This window comes from Lutjanus erythropterus, chromosome 21, assembly GCF_056507025.1.
Source record: "Lutjanus erythropterus isolate fLutEry1 chromosome 21, fLutEry1.hap2, whole genome shotgun sequence".
Taxonomy (NCBI): Eukaryota; Metazoa; Chordata; class Actinopteri; order Lutjaniformes; family Lutjanidae; genus Lutjanus; species Lutjanus erythropterus.
The window spans coordinates 22,327,203-22,351,459 of NC_139337.1; the positions used below are offsets into that span (position 1 = coordinate 22,327,203).

General features: G+C 39.9%; 1 protein-coding gene across 1 annotated transcript in view; it reads left to right on the top strand.

Annotated features, from left to right (window-relative positions):
* malrd1 (MAM and LDL receptor class A domain containing 1) overlaps positions 1 to 24,257 on the top strand; it is a 74,668-nt gene that overhangs the window by 18,646 nt on the left and 31,765 nt on the right. The window contains exons 11-20 of the mRNA XM_084746970.1: positions 1,263 to 1,350; positions 1,472 to 1,651; positions 1,789 to 1,945; positions 4,350 to 4,506; positions 4,606 to 4,716; positions 6,347 to 6,560; positions 6,666 to 6,913; positions 9,238 to 9,526; positions 17,360 to 17,605; positions 20,541 to 20,698. Coding sequence (XP_084603096.1) covers positions 1,263 to 1,350; positions 1,472 to 1,651; positions 1,789 to 1,945; positions 4,350 to 4,506; positions 4,606 to 4,716; positions 6,347 to 6,560; positions 6,666 to 6,913; positions 9,238 to 9,526; positions 17,360 to 17,605; positions 20,541 to 20,698 — 1,848 coding nt within the window. The remainder of the gene's footprint in view (positions 1 to 1,262; positions 1,351 to 1,471; positions 1,652 to 1,788; positions 1,946 to 4,349; positions 4,507 to 4,605; positions 4,717 to 6,346; positions 6,561 to 6,665; positions 6,914 to 9,237; positions 9,527 to 17,359; positions 17,606 to 20,540; positions 20,699 to 24,257) is intronic.

Consider the following 24,257-nt stretch of genomic DNA (forward strand, 5'->3'; position numbering starts at 1 on the left):
AGGCTTTCCTTGCTCATTAGATATGCCCGCTCTGTTCTGGCCTGACAGGAACAACATTATCAGCAGAAAACATTTCCTTATTTCTGAGGTTCGAATTGCATGTGTTTGAAAGCTCTGAAAGACTTTGTTCGTTCAGTGTTTCCAAATTATGTTCCACTCCTGGCAATGACAGTCAACAGACCAGCTGGCTGCTGCCACAACTTATCTGATGCAATAATCTTTTAGCTAATGATTTGTTGCATTGGAAACCTGGGGAAAGAACTTAAAATTCAGTGTATGTAAGCTTACTGGCAAGCCGGCAAGAATTACACTCAAACAATTAATCAGTATTTGCAAGAAAAAGCAACATCACATGGAGGTACCTTAGAATTTTGGGACCATTTTTGTGATTCAGTTTTGTGTAAGTGGTGAAAGAATAGTTAGCTGTGCAAATCTACTAGCTTTAATTAATGATGGCTGCAGACCATTAATTGTTCCAGCGATGCATTTTTACTAACTGGCATGTTTTTTTGGTTTGTTTGTTTGTTTTAAGAACTACTTGTATGTCCTTTTCTGTGTGTTTATACTTGCTATCAAATTTGTCCATTTTACAAATGGCGCCCCTGGCATTTTAAGATAATAAGGTAATGTGAACGGAGGTTTAGCACCATCAGTATTTATTTTGGGTTGTATGAAGTTTTGCACACTTTAGTCTAAGTGTATTTCCAACATTCTCTCCCCTCACAAACTCCTGAGAAAAATATCAGGGTCATTAGGTTGCTTAATGCTAACTTTTACTCACTAGCTAGCTAATAGCTAACTGAACCAAATGTTAACTTGTAGACCAATTTACACTAGATTGAAGACTAAAAGATGTAATATGGACTATTGTCGATTTTTGTCTGCAAGAGGTCAGTAAATATCAAAATGGGCTGCAAGACACAGAGCCTTGGCTTTTTAAACTTTTTTCACTGACTAACTTTAGCTAACAGCTAACTGAACAAACACACAAAGCAAATGTTAACTTGCTGACTCATATGGAAAATTGTTTAAATATCTGCCCTTTCACTTGATTGAAATACCATCTTTTTTTCCATTCAGTGGATTTATGCGCTACTAAAATCTTTAGGCTTCTAGCTAAGACTGGTGCAACCATTAGTAGCTAAATACTAACAGCTTTGGAGAAACTTGAGACAAAAACTTAGAATAGCTGGTACAACCCAATCTTGAATTGTGTATCTGCTGATTTTCTAGTGTTTACTTTGATTTTTCCTTTTTGCCAGATTTTGATTGAAGGTACAGTTGGAGATGATTTTAATGGAGACATTGCCATTGATGACCTCTCCTTCCTGGACTGTGACCCATATGACGGTATGTGGTTTTGCTATAACAGGAAATAAGAACTTTTCAGATCAATGTCTTTGATCTCCTGCTTCCCTTATTTTCAGTTTCTGCTGATTTGATTTTTGTTCTCTACCATCCCTCGGTCCAGGAGAGCTCCCTAAACCGAACAACACAACCCCTGCAGTGACGACTCCAGCTCCCACAGTTCAGCCCCACAGCTGCCCTGATGGAGAGTTTGTGTGCGGGGCACACGGGGAGTGTGTTGCCAACAGTAAAGTGTGTAACTTCAGACCGGACTGTTCTGATGGTTCAGATGAATTAAACTGTGGTATGATATTTATCTTCTCTCAGAATTTCTACACAGAAAGCTTTTGATTATTGCATTATATTTTTACAGTTTCTCTCATGTTTTCTTTTGTTTTCTCCCCTCTCTTCCCAACTTATTCAACTGTTTTTTTCCTGCAGTGAAGGAAATGTGCGATTTTGAAGGCGGGGACGCCTGTGGTTGGAAGAGTGTCGACTCCTCGTTGGTGTCAATCCACGCATTTCGCTGGTCACCTGACCAAGGAGAGAGCATTCACGATGGAGAGCAGTACCACCGTCCTATTACTGACCACACCCTGTAAGCATTTCGTTCGATCTTATGAGGATATAATTTAGTTGATACAAAGCCCAGCTTGTTACATCTTATTACTATACCGTAAAACAAAGTGCAAGAACTTAATGATCAGGCCATCCATATATATAATTAAAAGAAAAGGTCGATAGTAAAAGTTCATATTAATTAGTGACTTGGCTTACAAAATCCAGTGCTTTCTTTTTTTTAAGCATGATCATTTTTACTTCACTAAAAGCAATGACATTAAGATAAAAAATATACTGTGAGCTGAGCATGGTCCATCATCTATAGTGGATAGAAAGTGACCAGCTTGTCCTTATCTATGTTTTATTGAGTGCACCGTCAGAGCAGAAAATGGCAGTGCACTTTGACCACTATATTTCTGTAATTTCTTCCCTCAGCCAAAATTGCAGCCGCTATCTTCTTTCATCACCTCTCCGTCTTCCTAAAACTCTCCTTCCTCACTCCTGCAGCAGCCTTGACTGGCTCCCAATCGATAAGACACGGGTGAAATAGAGAAGGGAAGCTTGTCTTATTTAACCCAAGTGGAGCCACACCTCTCATGGGAATTTAATAAAGCAGAAGCAGAGGGTTTGGAGCAGATAAAGGCATTGTGCTGAGAGTGTGTGGATACAGTTGAGGTCTATGAGGGTAATTACAGCACTACTCATCTTACTGTTAGTGGGCAGTTTTTTGTGATTGGCAGTTTATAGCTTGCTGGCTTATGAGTTGGAGAACAGTAATGATGAGTATCAATTAGGGCTGAACAATTTTGAACAAATATCTAATTTGTGAAGCACATCTTTGCCTCGCCACATTCATTCATTTAAACGTTTTTTAACACACATTTTGCCTTGAATAAATATTGCACCTTCTGCAATTTGAAGATTGCAGAGAGGCATATTGCGATTTCAATACATTTCTTATTAATTGTGCAGCCAAATATCAAGTCAAAGTCAAAATCAGTATCAATGCATCAAGGGTAAACTGTTGTCAATTGGATTGCAACTACTACCATGATTATTTTCATTTTCGGTTAGTCTGCCAGCTCTTCTCTTGATTGGCCAGTTCATCTATAAAATATCAAACAATAGTAAAAAAAAAAAAGGTTTTCAAAATGGCAGTTTCCTAAAGCACCAACTGGCTTTTTAAAACCATTTGACCCAACCAACAGTCCAAAAGCCAAAAAACTAAATAAGATACTGCATAGCAGAGAGCTGTCTGATCTACATATTCTGTATATTGTGAAATAAAAGCAAGTCCTCATGGTTGAGAGGCAGGAATTAAAGAATGTTTGGCATTTTTGCTTGAACAGTAACATACTAATAATAATAATCAATTATCAGAATTGTTGCTGCTAAGTCTAACAGACTAATTGATTATTTGACTAACTGTTCCAGTAATCACGATCAGAACTATGATAATAAGACCTAAGTTGTAAAAACTTGATTTTTTTTTCTCAGAGGAAGATGTTTGTTAGTCACTGTGCAGAATTTTGACACTTGAAGGCTGTTTTCATTTTAATCTGCTGAAAGAGGAAGTACAAGACACCTTACAGGGAAAATTCACCACTTTTTCTCATGTAATAACTTTGATTGAGAAAGATTTTTCTATGAGTGAGAATGAGTCGCTGTAATTTTGGGATTTAAGTAATAAAAAAATCAGACAAATATATATTAAAAACAGAGTATTTTATACATCTTAAATTTTGAAATTCATGGGAAGCCATAGCAAAACTATAGGGGAACGAGTGAGTTTTTAGTTGCTGAAGAGAACAAGATTTGTTCTCCAGAAAAAAAAAAAGACCATTCAACTTAAGAAGTATGCATCAGTGCCATAGACTGTATACAGATGGACGGCATGTCTCCACTTCCTCCCACTGTTCAAAAACGAAGCCAGAATATCCCAGACACGACTGTTGCCATCTGCGCCGGAGCTGCAGTCTGAGCAGTAATGATCGGTGGTTGCAGCCGCGGCTCATACACCCGGTCAACTTAATCACGAGCAGGGCTCAGCTGTCAAACATGACCCTTTTTATAGCATCAACTTTTGATGCACTTTGATGTTTTAGTTTGGCTCATGTCCCCCTCTAATAACATGGAAGGAGTGAAATTTATGACGTATACTGTAGCCAACCACCAGGGGGCGATTGCGATGTTTTGGCCTCACTTTTGCAGCTGTTGTGTCATGCTCAGGCGAGAAAAAGGTGTTGCACCATCAAAGCAATCAGTGTCCAGAGGCCTTCTTCATCCTCACAGTGGTCGTGTTTAATAGAATCTCGCTTATATACAAGAAAAACAATACAGTGACCCAACAATGATGCAAACTCTCCGTCAATGCTGAAATTCACTGCTGGACTGACAAGTCAGGGACGTAATTATGATCTTTTCTGTCTTTCCTCTGATAGAGGCAGTCCAGACGGATGGTATATGTGCGCAGACAGTTCAAACGGCGGCTATGGTCAAACTACTGACCTCGAGACACCTGTCATCTCCTCCACTGGGCCACAGTGCACTCTGGTCTTCTGGTACTACATGACCGGCTTCACAGTTGGATCACTGCAAGTAAGAAGATTAAACACACCGTACCCAGGGGGAGAATAATACTCTGAGTAAAAGGTTTCATCAGAAAACTCACATCCATTGCTCTCACAATATTTGCAGGTGCTGCTGAAATATGGAAACGTCTCACATGAGGTTTGGTCTCAGAGTGGTAACCAAGGCAACAAATGGAGAAGAGGAGAAGTGTTTTTGGGGCTATCAAACAACTTTCAGGTCTGTAAATTACTTTAGAACGTAGACATACTTCCAAATGTGTTACATAACCAGATTCAGTGAAATTAAACAGCTCAAATCACATTATTTGTAATCAATAAAACTGCGTCAAATGTTGGCTTGCATTGGATGATATTAGTTTCCACTACTGTCTCTTCTTTTGTAATACATTTTTCCCCAATATGAACTTCATCTTATAAGATGCTCTTTTCTAAAACGACAAAATAACTGTTGCGGTGACTTGTGTTGATCAGATTTAATGAACAGTAACTGACGTCATCACATACACTGATGCAAATATTGGTGGGAAACTGATTATATTTCCTACTTGATCAAATCATAGATCTTACTATGATGTTTCTTGTTGTCAGTGTATCATTTGGTCATTCGATCATTTCTTTCATATTAAGAAACAAGACTTGAAAATTAAAAGCAAGGCATTTCTTTTCCATGGTCACAAAGGGATGAATGGAATTTAAAAAAATGTTTGAATTTCATTGTGTATTTCATATAACAAAGAAAATCACTAGAAAACAGAAAAAAGGCCTGCTTTTTCATATTCTGATACAAGGTGTGGTCATTTACAAGACAAAGCACCAAATCTAGGAGTGCAAATGTCAATAATTGACATGTGATTCAGATTATTGACATTCAGTTCGAGCTGAAGGACAGTCTCTTGGAAGACAGTGCACATCTATGTAATTGCTCTAATTTTAGTTACGACAGGCTAAATTGGACACGCAGACTTGATCAATGATGAATTGATTGAGTCTAATTCAGTCTAATGAGTCTTTACTTGTGTGTGTGACAGTAATCAGAGTTGCAATCCCCTTGTGGTGTCGGGCTGCTGATGTTTTTCCAGGTCAGGATGACCACACAGATAGACGTCCTGTCACAGGTGGCTCTACAGCACAGGAGCAGTCATGTCTTTGACCAAATACAGCCTTTGCACATTTTCATTAACCTTTGTCAGAGCAGAGTCAGAAGGACCTTTTTACGCTCAATCCGAATACCCTTTTCCTCCTGAGCTCATCATCAGCCGACTGCCCTAAGACGCAGAATTACATCACTAATTAGAGCTCATGTCAATCAGTGTTGTGTCTGCTGATATTCAAGGGACAGTTCTGATGATCTGAAGTGGGGTTGTGTGAGGTACCATAGTCAGTGTATTACCTACAGTAGATGGTGGTCGGCACGTCCCCGGTTTGGAGAAGCAAGTACCTGTGTAAGAAACCAGGGACAACGTGGTCTACTGCTGCCTCAGTCTGATAGTTTGTTTGTGTTATTGGGTCAGATTCACCAAAGGCACACAATAACACAAACTAAAATTACTGATGTTGCAAAATTAGTCTGCTTGAGGGACGAAGAGCAATATTTGGTTTATATAGCAGCAGTTTCCAGTCAGAAACGTAAACGGCAACGTAAAGTGTTGAATATAGTCTAAATACAGCATGCATTTAAACTGATGCCCTCCACTGTAACTAATACACTGACTGTTAATAAGTACCTCATACAACCCAAAAAATTTGAACTCTACTTTTAAGCATCAGCCCTGGAGTCTATAAATGTGATTGTGTTGATATTACAGAGAGGACTAAAACTTGATCCCTGGTTGGTTGTCTTTTCTCAGGTGGTTTTCAGGGCGAAGCGGGGGATCAGCTACATGGGTGACTTAGTGATCGATGATGTCAGCTTCCTGCAGTGCTCCCCTCCTCTTCCTTCAGACCGCCCCTGCACACCTGAGCAGTACAGCTGTGCTAACGGCCTCTGCATCCCTCAGAACAACCTGTGTGACTTCATCAACCACTGCGGGGACAACTCTGACGAGGACCCCTACATCTGCAGTGAGGCCTCCTCTAATGTTTGATTGCTGACACCCTATAAAAGAGTAATTTTCAGATGATTGAATAGCCTTGGATGGATTTCTTTTTTTTATTGCGGTCTTTCAGAGGGCTTCAGCGGGCGCTGCAGTTTTGAGTTTGACCTCTGTTCCTGGCGTCAGTGCAGACAGGATGACTTTGATTGGCTTATCAAAGCTGGCAGCACTCCGACAGTTGGCACGGGGCCATCGAGTGACCACACCCTGAGGGACCCTGAGGGGCACTACCTCTACTTGGAGAGCTCCTTCCCCCAGGCAGCCGGAGACATCGCCCGCATATCAGGACCCATACTGAGCCGCAGGAGCTCACAATGCAAGGTGAGGTGGAGGTCAGAGCGTAGAACATGAACGTCAGAGAGCAGTTTATTTGATTAAATAATAAAATTGATTTTTCATTCTTTAAACTGGGAGACAAATTAGCATGTTAGTATGATGTGACCATACTAACTTAAACGTGATTTTATAGGTTCTGTGTGAAATATATGGCTTATAATAAATAAATACTACCTAATAAAACTGAATTCAAAACCCATAACAGAAGAATAGATGGAATATATTAAAGATGCACTAAAAATGTAATAAAACATGAGCACTCCTGTGGCTTCCCTGACATGAATGCTGATATGTATTCTGTGAATCTAATTTAAGAGCTTCATGCAGTGAAAGGGAAAAAAAAGATTGTATTTCCAGTGGTCTCCATTTAGCATATTCTAACTGCATACTGATAATACTGCATATGTTTGATTTATATTCATATATTAGCCTATTTAATGTACGTCTAAGTGTTTTTCAGGGCTTCAGTAGCTAAAAAGGAAACGGAAACAGTGTTATAATCTGCTCTAAATCCCATAGATGCAATTCAGAATATCATTTTCAGTGCTGACCAACTTAAATTTTCTTTCCATTTATCTAGAGATGAAAGCTTTTCTAAGGGCCTGAGGATAATGAGGAAAATTCAACACTTTTGGTATATTTACAGTAGTAGTAATATTAAAAGTTTTAGTTTGACTTTTTGGGAAAAATACTTTCTTGGAGTTAAATGAGAAGATTGATAGCACCCATTAGCTTATCTTAGAAAAAACATGAAAACATGAAAAGAAAGTGAGATGAGGTGTTTTCAGTCTGTCACCAACTCCTCCTTTTTACATTTTCTGTCCAGCCATCAATTAAAGAAACACCAAAGCCAATTAAATAAATTAAATAAACTTTTTCAAGTCTTTATGCTAAGCTAAGCTAACAAGCTCCTGGATGTAGCTTCTTATTTAGCGGACAGTCACGTGAGTGGTGTCAATATTTTCATCCAAAGCTCAGCAAGAAGCATAAATAACTTCTTTTCACAAAAGTTTTCCCTTAAGTTGGCTTTCTTTTTCAAAAAGGCAGCCTTGAGAAATTAATGTTAAAAATATGATAATCTCTGAAATGTCATTCATGTACCTGCAATTACAGATGAAAATGTGTTGTAACTAAACAAGCAATTAAAAATTGAGCGTGTGCTGCTGCACTTCGTAGTGTGTGTGTGTGTGTGCGTATGTATCCATCCTCCCAGCTGTCAGCCTGATGTTCCGCTGGGAACGATGTCTTGATTGACTGCGCGGTTTGCTCTGTGCGTCGTATCTGTCTTATCCCACTCCTGACCTGTCAATCAATCATGCGGTCTGCAAAAAGGCACCAATTAAACTGAAGGGAGGGCTGTGCACAGGGGGAAGTGAGAAGGAGAGAAGGACGGGCAATCTCTCTCATGAGATGGAGGCTGTTGTTGTGCTGCTGCAGCTCATGAACGAGCCTCCATTTGGAGAGAAAACCTATAAAACATCCCACTGCCTCAGTGCTGGGTGGTGGACAGACACAATTTCTCTCCAAACCTTAATAGAGAAAAGGACGGAGAGGAAAAAGTGCATCGATCTTATGACAAGATTAAAATTTAATTACTTTTAAATGCCCATACTTTTGGTTTCGTTCCAAATTCTGCCCTGAGGAGTAATGGTTATTTGTGAGGAAGGAAAAGTGAAAAACATATCAGAAAAGAAAGCAGGGTAAGTATCCAAAAATCATGAAATCTACTTGAAAGACAGTAGTTATTACAAGAAATATCTCACAACAAGATCTGTGAATTATCATGTGGTCATGATTATTGTAAAGAAACATTTTTTTATGTATTTTTTGGTGCTTTGAGCACCTCAAGCCAAATGCCATTTAGCCCCATAAATATTAGAGAGAAGGCAGATATTGCTAAGGCTGATATCTCCAAAACTTTGCAACTCACACACAAAGAAAATCTAGATGGATAAATAGCACTACAGGCCAAAGGTAAAATAAAAAAAAAAATCAATTGAAGTCTGAGTCTTAGTCCAATACTCTTGGCCAACTTCTGTCATTGGGACATTTTAATGTTGACTGTTTCATCCTTCTCTCTTTTGTCACTGACACACATCTACTGTGTGGCCTTTAAACCTCAATGATACAGCATCTGCTATTACTTACTTACAATTAATACTGGATACATAACAATCTTACAATTTGAATGAGACGAAACAGTGTGCAAACTCCTTAAGTCAGTGGCTTATTTTGACTTTATTTTTGCTTTATCTTGACTTATTTTGACAAAAAAAAAAAAGAGAAAAACATTTTTGTCCTCTGTCCAGATGCGCTTTTATCTTCACATGTCTGGAGACGGCATCGGGACCCTCAGCGCGTTCAGGAGGAGCGAAGGTCATCGTCATCTCCTTCTGAACGTGACAGGAGATCAGGGAAACTACTGGCAGATGAGGGAGATCCCGCTGAGCGACACCAGGGACTTTCAAGTCGTGTTTGAGGGCAAAGTGGGCCGAAGTCCAAAGGGTGACATCTGCCTGGATGACATCACTTTCTCTCCCGGATGTCTGCTCGCCTCCTCCACTGAAGTAGAGGACAACACTCCTCCACCTCCTGCAGGTATACTTGTCTCCCTTTACATACTCTAAAATCATGTAGGTCTTTTTCTTCCTGCTCAAACTGGGTTCCCCCACCATGACACTGAATCTCACCTCTTACCTGACCCCACTTGAACAGCTATTTGAAATGTTCATATTTTTTTCCAGCAACTTATCTCTTCGGTATTATTATCAGGACTCTCATCCATCACATTATATCTAAATTTGATTTTCTATAATCCTGCTCTCCATTGAATTGCCTTTCAAAATGTTCCGTTCTAGGGGAACACAAAGTCACTTTGTCAGTTGGTCAGTCCACCACAGTGGTTCTGTTTGGATTGAAATATCTCAAAAAGCTCTTAAATGGTTTGCTATGAAACATTCATAACATTCATCAGTTATTCGGGCCTAGAATAAGGAGAACATGCTGGCTGTTGTTGTCAGTGAAGTGAGGATTTCACCTTAGCATGTTTCTTGATCTCTGATCTGTCGTGGTTATTTTGTGGTTTATTACAGTAAAAATGTAACACATTTCTCCTTTAACTTAATCAGGTGTCTTCATCACATGAAATCTTTAGTCTGTCCTTTGATCTGTGAACAGTAGCCAATGCCAGGAGGGATGATGTTAGTCTAGTCTGCCTGACACATTAGTTCTTTATTTGATAGAGATTTGGGCAGTTAACAATCTATGGCCTCGACCATGGATCTGAAATATCAGAACTAAAACAGTTGGCTAGTCGTAGATGAAGCTACGCTGTGTTAGCTAACACACTAAACCAGTGGTTCTCAAACTGTAAGTCAGGCCCCGGGAGGGGAGGCATAGGCCGCTGCAGGGGGGGCGTGGATGACCAGGTCTGAAATATGGATTCGCTAAGTGAGGGGCGGGGGCTGTCCTTGTCTTCTGAGAGCCGGATCAGTTGATTTTGGCACATTTTGACACCCAGTGAGACACCGTAGTCTGTGTGCACTGCTAGTTAACAGTGTTGACCTTTGACAGTTTCATCACAATATTATCTCAAGTACAAAATTTAATAGTAGTAGTTAAGTTCAGTAGACAGAGACTGATATTCAAGATGGCACTGGAGCCTCGATGAATGTCAGGGTGTGGCTGGAACATATTGTTTTTTTATTATTGTCCCCAAAAGAGCTGACCAGTTAATAACAGCTTTTTAATTCCACTGTGACAAGCAGGTTGCTGGGGCTGCAGTCTTCCGCTTGCTTTTAGTAAATAACTGTACAACTGGGGCTGTTCTCCAATTTGAGGATATTTCAGAATGTTTAAAAAGGACTGGCAGTGTGAGAAGAGCGACGCCGTGGAGCCCCAAGTTCCAAATTAGATTTAGGAAAGACATTACTTCGCTAAAGTGTAGATAATTGCAGTTTTGATGACTTTCACTATTGTGCTTGTTGGCTCACTGGAAAGGCTCTGCTGCACTAATTGAAATGAGACCTTAATTAGTATAATTGTTAACACCTGTGTTTACTCTACTATTTTAATGTCAAAATGGCTGCAGTGAAAAAAGGTCTGTTGAGGACATTCTGCACATCTCTTGGTTGTCTTTGCATGAACATGGAGTAACATGAAACACTTACATTTGAGTGTGTTAAACCTGTAGAAGTAAAATATATGAGAGTTTTATTTATTTTTTAGTATTTTTCTGGGCTTTTTTCTGCCTTTATTGGATAGAGGCAAGTGAAAAGGCATACAGGAAATGGGAGAGAGAGGGTTATGACATGCAACAAAGGCTGCCAGCTAGAACCAGACTGGCAATGGTCGCTACTCTGCAGCCACACAGAATGTGCTGTACCCATTTGGCTGCCAAGGTGCCCTTAAATTAAGACTTTAATCAGATGTTTTTCACATCTGAGCCCCTCATTAATATCCTGTTTCAACCAGTATAATTAAACATTAGGGCTTCATCTTCATTATTGATTATTTCATAATCTTTTAGTCTATAAAATGTCCAAAAATGTGAAACATATTAATCACCATCACTTATCAAAATAGTTGGCAACTAGTTTTCTTTTTCAGTCGACTAATCCCTAGACTCTCAAATTATGGTAAGCTCCATCTTGTGGCACATGGAGGAATCTCCTACAGTTTAAAAAATAAAATGTATTAATTTCTAAGTCTATTCTGAGGTGCTACGCAGTTCAAAAACTTTCTGAAACACTGAGCTAACCGATTAATTGGCTTATTTCTGCAGCTCGAGGGGAGGTATGAAGAAAAGGCACACTAGAAATGCAGTTTCCTTGTGATGCGATAACTGCTAAATAAATGCTCTGAAACATTTGTTTGACCTACTCAGATCCCACACAGCGTTTGTCACCATCTGTCTAATCCCAGACTAAAGCCCCCTATCATTGTCTGTATCTTGGACTTGGGAACTTTTCATCTGTTAGAAGTTACTCTGCATCCCTTCCTTCCTTTAAGAAGCGAGAGAAAAGAACAAGAGCTGATTTATTGCCGTTGTTACTGTGGCTATAATTGGCCTATTAAATTTATTGCCTTTCTCTTGTATTGCATGTCGGTGAGAAGAGAGAGTTTCTGGATTGTCTGTGCTCACAAAGGGATGAAACTGAGGCTGTGTGGCCCCTGCATGAGTCTGCTTGTCATTTTGAGATGAGCTGGAGAAGGCTTCTCTCCAGCAGCAGATGTGTGATGTGTAGCGACGATTTTCCTGCCAGCTGTGTCTTTCGTTCACTTTTCTCGCTGTCTCTCTGCATTTGTCTTGGTATTAGTGCTTGCAGACTCCCACAGAGTCGGAGTACTAATCAGTCGCTAAAGAGCTCTGAAGTAGTGTGGCCTCCCTGAGATGTGCCATGCTAATGATGCTCCCATTTTGATGTTATTACATTTAGCTTCTCACCCAACACTTTGTCATCTTACTCTCCTCCTCTGCTTGATGCCTTCACCAGTCAAAAGGATGCTCAAGTTTTATTTCTGTCTTGAGCAGCATTTTGACCCTGGTGGCTGCTGGAACAAGTTGTCCTTCCTTATTGCAGAAAAATGCACTTTCTCACATACTTTTAGTGTCCAAGTTTTATGATATCGGCATCTGGGATTTCTGGCTAAACCCCAAATCAGCAGAGGTGGATGCAATATTGTTTGCTGCTGAACTTTTTGATTGCATTTTTTTTTTTACAGCAGCAGTGTATGTTTACAGAAGCTACTTTCTTATGAAGAAGTAGTCCCTCTAAAAACTGTCAAAAGTGTACTCTGTACATTATTCAGAATAACAGGGGCTCTGTTACTGTTCACCTCTTGAACATAATTTATGCCATAATTTATTTAAACACTGTGAGCAAACACAGTGCTTGCCCCTTGGAGTGCAGGCAGGCATCTCAGGGATAGATACAAAAGCCTAAACAAATAAACAAGTGGGAAATTGAGTGGTTTTTATTTTGTAATTTGTTGAAGCTGAGTCTTAAATTTTAAGGGATAATTCTGATTTTTCAAAATGGGGTTTCATGTCAGTGTGTTACACTGAAGCATCAGGGGTACCTGTGTAGGAGATTAATCAATGCAGTACTGTGGACAGTCAGCAGCAAAGAATCAAAAATCAGTAATAATTGAAGTATCTTCTATATTTGTAATATTTTCTCTGCTTTACCTTCCCATCAGACAGCCTTTTCTGATGGGAAACTGTTGTTATAGAAGCCAAAAATTGTTTTCTCCAAAGCATTTTACCTCTCAGAACAGAGTTGTTGAACTACGGCTGCTTCGATCTGTTTGCCTGTTTGTGTTATTGTGTGACTTTGGCAAATTCAAATTGAGTCTTTCAAACACCAAAGTCAAGCAATAACTCAAACAAACTAACAGATTGAGTCAGCAGTAGTTCAGCTACTCAATGTTTTGCAAGGAAAAATTACAGATTTTGCCAGTGGAGTTTGGTTGGTTTGGAGAGAGCGTGTACTACAGCACATTGCTTAGCTTCCTGTATTGCTGCTGCTTCTCCAAACTGTGGATGTGTCAACCACTGTCTACTGTAGGTAATACAACATCACTTTAAATGTAGCTGTAGACCAAGTGATTAAATATGTGCATGAAATTTAATTTTTATGCAGATTTTATTTAGCTGCAACCATTGACTCAAAATTACCATAACATGTAGTGATGCAGTCCTCAGTCCTCTGCTGTGGGTTTAATTCCAGTCTGTGGTCCTTTGCTGTGTCTCTCCACCCCCCTTTCTTGTCTGTCTGCAGCTTTCATTTTAAAAAATGCAACAGCACAAACAAGCTTATATGCATACTGTATATTGTGATTAGCTCAAGCGAGGGAACTCGCAGCATCTGTCATAAGGATTACAGTGTATTGAACTACTGTCCCAGGTTAATAAACACCAAAAAGAAGCAATATTGCAGGGGAGAAAGGGCAGAGGAGGCATTTCTTTTCTTCTCCAAAACATGACAGGATCATTTTCAGAACAAGGAGCAGCAGAGCAAATAAAGCTGATGGAAACGGAGAGGGATGCAGTTGGGTCTGGGGAACAGGGGGATAGGAAGTGTTTCTCCGAGGTTAAGACAGGAAGTACCATGCCGCCCTGACAGTGAAGTGAAGTTCATGCCAACATTAAGAGAGCCAGGAGGAGAAGAGCCTGAGCTGCTGCAGGCTGCAGAGAGCGTACAGTAATACTGATGAGACTGGAGACAGCAGGAACTGTAATTATATACTGAAGCCCCTTAGGGGCATTTTCCTCCACTGCCTCATTCTATAATACTAAAATATTACACGATGGAGTGGTGAAACGTGTTCTTTTATGGCTGGGCGTTTTAACTTGGCTTTAACAAGACATTGTAGACTAATACCTGCAACATAGGCTCAGCACATTCAGAGCGTATGTGTGCCAACTGCATGGGAAAAAAATAAAAGAATATCCAGCAATCATTTTAGATACAGCAGAGTCCCAATTTAACATCTTGCCAGTCCCTGCTGGAGCTCTGTCAGACTTTATAAAAATGAGCTGCAGAACTCTTTACCTAATAAATAATGAAAGTGATGAGAGAAGAGAATTGGGGTGACGTCCCTCGCGCCCATAACGGTCATTACTAAAGGCTTCAATGGCAGAATAAGTTTTTAAATCCATCAAAAAACTCTCCTCTTCCTTCATATCATTTTGCACATGTCTCTTTCTGTAAATTCCCTGTCATGTCTGATGAAAGTTTTTGGGTAACAGTCACCTACTGTATGTCAGGATGACAAAAAGCCATTACTTTAACAGATAGATGAAGCCAGCGGTGTTACTATTCATGTTCTCTGTCCTCCTCTTATCATCAGTGGCCTCTGATCTCATAAGTTCAATTTAATCTTCATTTTGACAGTCATGAATTTGACAGCATCTGATCAAAAAGCACTTTGTGTGTATGAGGTTGACTTATCAGACAGAGCAATGGGGTTTTGATGCTATCACGCTCTTATCTTTGTTTCATGACCAGGATAAAGAAAGGCAGGGAGCGGAGGGCTGCAGGAATACAAGGAATCTCAAGATTCATTTATAACTTATTAAAAGAAAACGAGATGATAAAATCTGTACCTGAAATGGAAATATAACATGTCAGATGTCAGGGGAAAGAGAAGATTCATTCTGTGGTTTGCACTCATCTGAATTATTGTCTGAACGTTTCACTCAACAGGGACTGAGGACGCTCTCCCAGCTTTTGTTGCTAAAACTGGAAGGAAACAATTAGAGAGTTAAAAAAAAACTGCTTTGCAGAACCAAACCAAAGTTTCTCGGCTGGCCTTCTGTACTGGGGCAGTGACGTGCACAAGTTGTGTGTGTGCCTGCTTTTGACGTGAATGGTTCAAGAGCCTGAAAAAGACTGTAAAAGAAAAAAAATAAATAACTGGAATAATCTCAGTTGACTCCGACTAATGATTAGAATCTTTGACTATTAGGTTGCAGCCCTCCTGTTATCGTGAGACTAGAACTGTCTAACTAGCTGGTCAAAACCCAACCATAGTACACTGAAGCCACTGAGTCACCCATGACTTGGCTTTAACCCCACCTGGAGCCCATATCAGTCAGTCACCAGTCTGTCAGAGGTTCAAAATTCAATTAAAACACTGGATAATCAATATGTACATAGTCTCTTTTCTGCTACTATCTGTATGTCCTGTTTGCTTGCAGTGCTTATGCAAATGTTGCTCTATACAGGTTGCTATTGCTTTGTATGTGCATGTGAGTATTGCATCTATCGTATATGTCCTTTTTGTCCTTTTCCTATATTTAAACTTCATATCCTGTTTTGCTTTTGCTTTTCAGTGTCTTAGGAAGCCTTTTAACACCCTGGCCGGGGCCTGCAGATGAAACATAGCTTCTGGCTGATTCTGGCATTGTGTTTTATAATTTAGTAATTTTATTAATTTGCACTCTCAAATTAAAACTAAAGCTTCACTTTATCTGCCAGATTTCTAATTACAGAAGTAGATCAGTGTGAATTCTTTAAAATGTTGATCTGGAGCAACATCCTTGCACCAGGGGGCAGTATACCACCCAGGGTGACTGACCGACACGCTGAATATGAGGACAGTGGCCCCCTGGTGTGAAGGTCACATTGCAGACAGCAATACAGAGCCCAGAAGGTATCCATGTAACAAGATACTTACAGTGCTGGAGTTAATGAGGACAATTTAATTAATCTACATTTGCCGAGAAGCAGCTGAGGATCTGCATATGTAAAGAGATATTTTTAGCTTCAAACACAAACTTTTCTTTAAAATGAGTCCACCTACAGCTTCAGAATTCTCCCCGGCAGCCGGCGAGGCAGCCTGGCTTCACAGTTGGGGGCCATGGCTTCCTGGCTTCCTATGTGCCTTTGTTGGGGCACATTGCTTCTGCTCCTGTGCTTCTGAAGAGGAACAAAGGATTAGGAGGGACTTACAGCCCTTTCTCTCCTTTACTTACAGGGACCACCCTTCTTCATCACGCCTCATCTCCCCCTCTAACACTCCTCAAAGCCAAGCACTGACCCTGCTGGAATGCCTGGCGCCAAAGAAGCAGATTCCAGCCCCCTCCAGCTCCACCACCCTATGATACACTGATTTAGGCATATAGCCCCGTGCTTCTTTTGTCTTTTTAAGCTTCTTAAAGAGACGCCGATGCTCCCTGCAGATGGTCTCAACTTGAGTTGACTTTTTATGCTCTGAAGTACTGAACTCCTTGTGGCGCTGTTAAATATGGTGAAGCACACAGTTGCTGCTTTACAGACAATCAAAAAAAACAGATTATCTGTTGCACTATTCAGTTGTCAAAGGAATAGTTCAAACAATTTGGGAGCCGCACATATTTGCTTTACTGTCGAGAGTTAGATGAGAGGGTCATTACCACTCTCATATCTGCACAGCAAAAGTGAAACTACAGAAAGGCTGGGTGATATATACAGTTGTGGCTGAAAAATTTATCACGGTGAAATATCAGTCAATCACATTGAGTTTAACCACTTTCATAATGAAGTCACACAGGTGACAGACTTTTAAAAAGCCCAAAAAATTTCCACACTTGCGAGCTGAACAATTTTTTAAATTATTTTTTTCACCGTCTGCACTCCTTTTCTCACTCCACACTGTTTCTGTTGTTGTGTCACATCACAAGTCGACACACCTGTTAAATGATTGGCTGTTTGCGTCAGTCATAGCAACACTTCGTTATCAAGTGATACAATATAAGGTTGTTTATGAGCCAGGGTGTGTGCTTTCATTGGGGTTTGCATTTAATGCATTTATGTGAAACTACTGAACATTTTACTGAAAAATTTTCTTATTCTATTGATGCAGTGTTAATTGTTGATAAAGACTAATGTTTGGAAACAAACATGAGGAGTCTGAGTGATATCTGTGTGTTTGTGTTATTTCCAGGCTCCTGTCCGTCAGGCTTCCTGCTTTGTGAAAATGGCCGGTGTTTCACTCCGGGGCAGAGATGTGACTTCACAGATGACTGTGGCGACGGCACTGATGAAAAGGATTGTGGGACTTCCTGCTCCTTTGAGAACGGTCGCTGTGGCTGGAAGAGCTCCCTGGCGGATAATTTTGATTGGACGCTCGGGACTGGATCCATCAAAAGCATACGGCCTCCATATGATCACACGCTGATGGATGAAACTGGTATGTGTTCACAGTTGTCCTTATGCAGAGTGTAGCTCATACACCTTTAAACTGTCAACTAATTAAAAAGTTGTAAAATGTTGTTAACTCTAGGTTCTTTACTGTTCTAGCCTCCTCTTTGAATTACCATTGTATAATTGAACAAGTGCCCCTTAACTTCTGAGTGGTTTCGTATAATCAGAGTGAATGAAACCGAGCTGACTTTAAAATTTCCACCTGTTAAACCTAAGGTGCTGCAGCAGCTTTCCACAAATGTTTAATTCATGCTTTAGCCACTTCAGTGACAAAATCAATGAGCTACTTCTCCGTATGTGAGTGTACAGCAGGTGAGCCTTCAGGTGATTGATGCAGGGCTTTTAGGGCTGTGATTTCATTATACAATGTGCATGTTACAAGGTGATACCCATGAATAGATAAGCATGTGCGGAAAAGCTCTTATGGAGGTGCTTATCCTAAGCATCCCACCATATGTTAACATTAGAGGTGACACAGTTAAAAGATGGCCTAAAAAAGTGTGGCCGACTACATTATCGCCAAGCGCTGTGAAAAGTTGAGGCCATGTAAACTTGATTTGTAATGCAGCGCCACGCTAGACGCACAGCGACGAATGTTACTTTCTGGCTTCACGTCGCCAGCTTCCATTGAAAATAACTTGTAGACTGATACTTTGTCGCCATTAGTCTGAACATACCAATAAAGTCATGATCCGTAAGACTTCAGTCCTTCTTAGATTGGTGGCACCAATCACAGCAAAAAAAAAGTCTGGTCTTCCCTAATCGAATCTAAATAAGATAAGGGACTTTTTTTTGCCAGGATCTTTTTTCCACTTAACTTTATTTTCATCTGAGAAAACCTTATGGAGAAAAAATAAATAGATAAATAAATAGTATTAATGTTTTTTTTCCAGGTGAGTTTTAATTTCTCCATGCACTCTAAATAAAAGGTTGAAATATTTCTGTCATATCCATGGAGAAATTAAAACATGAATGTAATTAGTTCTATTCAGAACATGGACACTTCAGCCTCTTGTGGGCAAAATGAGTATTCCAAGAACAAACAAAATGATTCTGACAATTCCCCACCTGTTTTCACAGATGAAAAAAGTAAAATAACTTTGTGAAATGATCCTGGCAAAATCTTTTTTCTTCTGCCAAAACTTCTACCTTTGACCAAAACATCTGGGAAAAAATCCCAGCTGTTTCCTGGATGAAAAAAAAGGGGGGAACGTGAAAAGACTTCCCTGTCAAAGCTTTCTTTCCAACTGTTCTTAAATAATAAACACAAGAGAGAAACATTTTAGATCAGACTTAGAAAATGGATCACCAGAATATTTTTTTTTTAACCTCACTTGCCTCACAGGGCTTCTGCAGACGCAGTTTTCCACACAACAGCAGAGCACAGTAAAAGAAGATGGTTGCCGTGCTGAGAAGTTTGAGATATTCAGTCTGTCGCCTGCAGCTCTGCATCTAATAGCTCACTGTGGCTGCTCACTTACAAAAACTAAAAAATATCTGCTGATGAAGAACAGCAAAATTGACCACAATAGTCAGAGTAGACATATTTTTGATGATTAATCACAATGAAAGCCACCTCTTTTGACCAACTGAATGCTTTTAATGCAAGGCAGGAAAAGTTCAATTTGCATTAGCTATAACTTAATACAGCTCTGATACAGCTGTGTGGGAGTAAACAGTAAACAGAAAGCCTGGTATCAATGCGATATAATTAAAAACAGAAACACTGGAGTACATGAGTGCCTCGTTTCCTGTGAATCCCTTGCACTGGAAATGGCGCAAGTCAGTGATTACAGTAATCAGTTAAAAAGACCACAAGTTGACTCGTATTTTGTCAGTCGAATCATTGCGCTTTTGTTTTTTAGCTGTGTCATTGTATACAGAGCCACGCAGGAGCAACAGCATGCAGACTGTAAACTTTCCAAACCGAGTCTCAAAATGACCACAGACCCTTAAAACTGTGATGAAAGTGGAGAACTGTGACAGAAAAAGTGCATGATGCCGGACAGCACGAAGCAGGGCAGTGCAAATCGAGTCTGTTGGCTGCTGTAACACTCTCTGCTCCGGTGATGACCGTCAGTAAAGTGGACTAAACCACTTGTGAACCAGACAGTGTTACAACCTCCTCAGCTCCCATCCACTGTGACTGACTCTTTGGCTCAGAGAGCCGTCAGCAGCCCTGCAGGAGAGGCGCTCCGTGGTGCAGTACTAGGATTTTATATCTGAACTATGAGTAGGATGCACTTTGACTTTCTCTGACTGTGTGGAAATCTGATGTTTTCTTGATAAAGATAATGAAGAAAGGCATTAAAACACAAGACTCATGTAGTGAAAGTTACAGCCCTGAACAGGCGGACTCTACCACTGACAATGAAAAGGGAGATGTTTATTGAATGTAAATGGCTGTTATTAAAAATAATATCTAAAAATGGTTTTGATTTCATGAAGCTCTGAAGGATTGTAACTTGAAAATTAAAGCTTATTCCCTTTATAATGTTCATTAATGAAGGATATAACAATAGAGTTATAGACAAAAACAATAATAGATCATTATGTATTTATGTGTGATTATGTAAATATTTGCCGCGTATTTGAATGAAAAAGACACACAACGGCATAGCTGCCTTTGTTTTGGTTTTGTACTCAGTCATTCTCCCAAGTCATCTCCTTTCTTTATGAGCTTGACAGAGAAACTTCTAGAGTGGTCCCCTGGTTCAAAGGCAGTGAGATATTAGGAGATGTGTCAGAGATTACTCTGTGACCCCCTGGCCCTCACTCCCCGACCACACTGTTCATGACCTTGCTGTAATTTGTCACTGACGGCAGAAGCAGCCCGCAGAGAGATATTTCCTCTTTGCCTCGTCTCCCTCGTCGCCGCCCTCCTCCTCCTCCATCACTTCTCTTCTTTATTATCTCTTTAGGTCATTTTGTGTATCTGGAAGCTACACCGGTGGGACTCAGAGGTGATAAAGCTCATATTCGCAGCTCTGTTTGGAAAGAGTCGAGCGCCATCTGCAAGCTCTCCTTCTGGTACTACATTTCCCACAAGGCCACAGGAACGATCCGCCTGCTGATCAAGGTAAACCATTAGATATGAGTTAACTCTGCTTGTGCAGAAACACATTAAGAAAATCTGAATCTAACCAGAGGTGGGAAGTAATGAAGTACAAATACTTTATTGCTGTAATTTTCAGTTATCTGTACTTTGAGTATTTATTTTTCTGACATTTTTTTTACTTTTACTCCCTAAATTTAAACAGAAATGTCTGTACTTTCTACACCTTACATTTTCAAAACAGGCTTGTTGCTTTAGTTTTAAATAATTTGAGATTTTTTTTTCTTGCATTATTGCGTGCCACTTTCCCAACATCAAGACTAAAGGGATGAGAGTAACACAGAGAAAATTATTGGTGTATCCATCAGTGTTTATCTTATCAAGATGAAACAGACATAAAAGACATGACGTGACAAAATTAACAGAACAAGATGAAAAATATGTAACAAGACGAAAACGCAATAAAAGACGTAACAAGGCAAGAATGACATGAAAGATGTAACAAGAAAAAAGATGTAAAGTTTGTATAGTTTGTAAAGCAAACCATCCGGACCCAGCGCTTTCCATCAAGTGTGGTTACCATGGTTACACTCAGTCAGAAATGAAGCCTGATTATATTAAATCATGTTAATGCAGACAGTAATCGTATCATATTAGCGCTGCGGTCTAGTGGTCTCAGTAATTTGGTAAAAAGGGAGGTGAGGCTGTCAATCTCTCTGCCAGTTTTTTTGATCTACGGTGCGTCTGTGGGGGGGGGGGGGCGGTGGAGGTGACTGATGGGGGTCATGGCCACCCCTCGGCCCACAGAGACCCCTCCCCACCATCTGGGCACACACACCAGCCCTGCCAGTTCTCAAGGCTTCTTGCTTGTTAGGCACTCAGCCATCTAGTTTGTGTATGCATGGTTGACTTTGAGGGATTAAGATTTCGGCTCGCGGCTTCCAGCCATTGAAATTCTGCTGTGATTTACTCTGCCTCCATCCTGTGGTACCCTCAACTTCATCCGACTCTGTTAGGGACGACTCAAGGTCAAGGTGCAGGAGTAGATTCGGTCTTTGGTGTGCGATTGTGCAGATTTTCCTCACATACTCACATATGCGCAGCACGTGCTTGATTGTTAGTGCGTCCTTGTGTCGGCTCTAGAAACTGTTTTATGCATTGTGCAAAACAGGTCAGCAAGTTATCATGTAAATTTTACAAAGTGTTGTTTTTTTCTTCAAACAGCAAGACCTAGTGTCTCACCTCGCAACATTTGCATATCAGTACGTTTTAGAAAAATGAGACTGTTACTGTCTCATGCTGCAGCAGCCAAGATGGAGAGGCAACAGAGCTGTTGACTTTAGGAGAGAAAATCTAACTTATTCAGTAGGTAAAAGCTTTATCAGCACTTTATATTAAAATATGCCTTATAGGTCTGGTGTGTAAGATTCAGTGGGATCTATGGGCAGAGTATGGCAGAAGAAGAACGTAGTATTCATCAGTATGTTTTCATTAGTGGATAATTTTACTGAAAACAAGAATTGTTTTGTTTTTGTTACTTTAGAATGAGCTGTTTATCTCTACAGAGGGCGCAGGTTTTCTTCCACAGAGACCAACATTTTTAATCACCATGTTTCTACAGTAGTTCGGAACGGACAAATTAAACACGGGCTCTATATATGGACTTTGCCCATTTTCACGGGCACCGTAAGACTCACTATACACAGTCTGATAGGTCTGTAGCTAAAATGGGTGATGTCTTCCTTCATTATGATGAATGCATTTATTTTGATCCCACATACACCATCCTGCTGCTGTAAATACTCACCATCGCTCCTAATCTGTTGCCTAACATTTGCAGATTAACATTTACAATAATGCACAGAGCTCAGCTGATCTATAGACTTACATGGCCTTTACCTTAAACTCCAGATTGCGCTGATGACTTGCACTTTGCACAGTCAACGAAATCCTTAAAATGATGAAATGCAGCTTTACTGTGTTATATAAAGCTAGAACAGTGAAATTATGTGATTTTATATAATTTGGTGTGAGTTTCTCTTCATATAAAAATTTTCTTTGTGTTCACAAAGTATAGTTTCAGTAATGGAAAAGGCACTGTGAAGTGTTATTCTTCAGTTACTTTGGAGCAGAGTTTTTTCCAAATGTTTTTTTTGCAAAATACCTACATACCCTCACAAAAGATGTGTAAATATTATTTTTCTGAGTTATTGTTATTAAATTCTAACATTGCAGACGAGGTAAGGCTGAATGATGTGGCCTCTGTGTTTTATAGCTAATAGATCACAGTAATAGGTCATCTGCGAGCAGCCGTTTCCAAAAAAAATATTCAGGCACAGATAAAAAACCTTCTACTTAAGTGTGTTCAAACTTCTGTTACCCACTGTCAGTGGCACTTAAATTATTGTCATTATTGGAAGGATAAACAGAGAGTTCTCTGTCCAAAGACACCAAAACCATACACATTCTCTGTACGGCTCGAGAGCAACTTTCAGTTTGTTTTGGATATGCGTGGGGTCGGCTTTTTAGGCTAATTTCACATGAATTTTAGAGTAAAAGGAAGAGATGAAAAGTATATTTTTGTTACTTGTTTTTAAATATTAATGTCTTTAGTTGGAACCACCGGGGTCGGAAAGTTCTGATAAAAGTGCCGATGCATTTTTGGTTTTGGTCTTTTCATGGGATCTAAAATAAAATGCACAATATCTGACTGCACTTGTATATACATCCACGCTGTGTGTCTCATATATTGCTAATACACTCAATCTGACACTGTGAATGTAGATGTTTATTTATGCTTTAATTATTATACAAAAACTCAGCTACCACCTTAGTGTTATCGATTGCACATTCGAGCCTGCTGCAGACAGGATGTAACACTGTTAGAAATTCAAATCATGGGATTTGCGCAGTTTCTCAGTCCATCCCATTGGCTATTTGATTGATTATATGACTCCCTGAGAGACAGCGGATGATGAATGCATGTGGACTATTTTACATGTCCTCCTCGTTCACATATGGATGGAAAATGTAAAATTTGGCCTTTGAAAGAAGGTTAGCTCCCGACATGAAAATGAGGCAGTGGAGTCACTCACAGACACAGAGGGTGATGAGTTCAAAGGTCATCATGTTTGATTTTAGACGCTGACTGAAGTGTGTGTGCTGTCTGATCTGTGTCTTATGTGTGTGTGAGGGAGCAATAACGAGTAACTCCATCCATGCTTAGAAATAAGGGTTCTAAAGTGTATCTTCCAGAAGAGCTGAGGTTCTACCCAGAACCATTTGCCTCTGAAGAACCCTCTTTTGAGGAAAGAGTTTTTTTTAAGGGTTGTTTGTAAGACTAGGGGCTCCATCAAGAACCCTTTTCAACTTTTTGGAAGAAAGAGTTTGTCAAGGATTGTTGAAATCCTTTGAGAACTCTTTCACCAAGTGTTCTCTGTACCATAATAAAAGAGGTCTCAGTAGAACCCCCATGGTGGTTCTAGATAAAACAAATGTAAAAGGGTTCTCTGTAGAAACCCCTGAAAGAGTTCTAGATAAAAGCCTTGGAATGTATAATGGTTCTCAGTAGAACCTCCTGAGT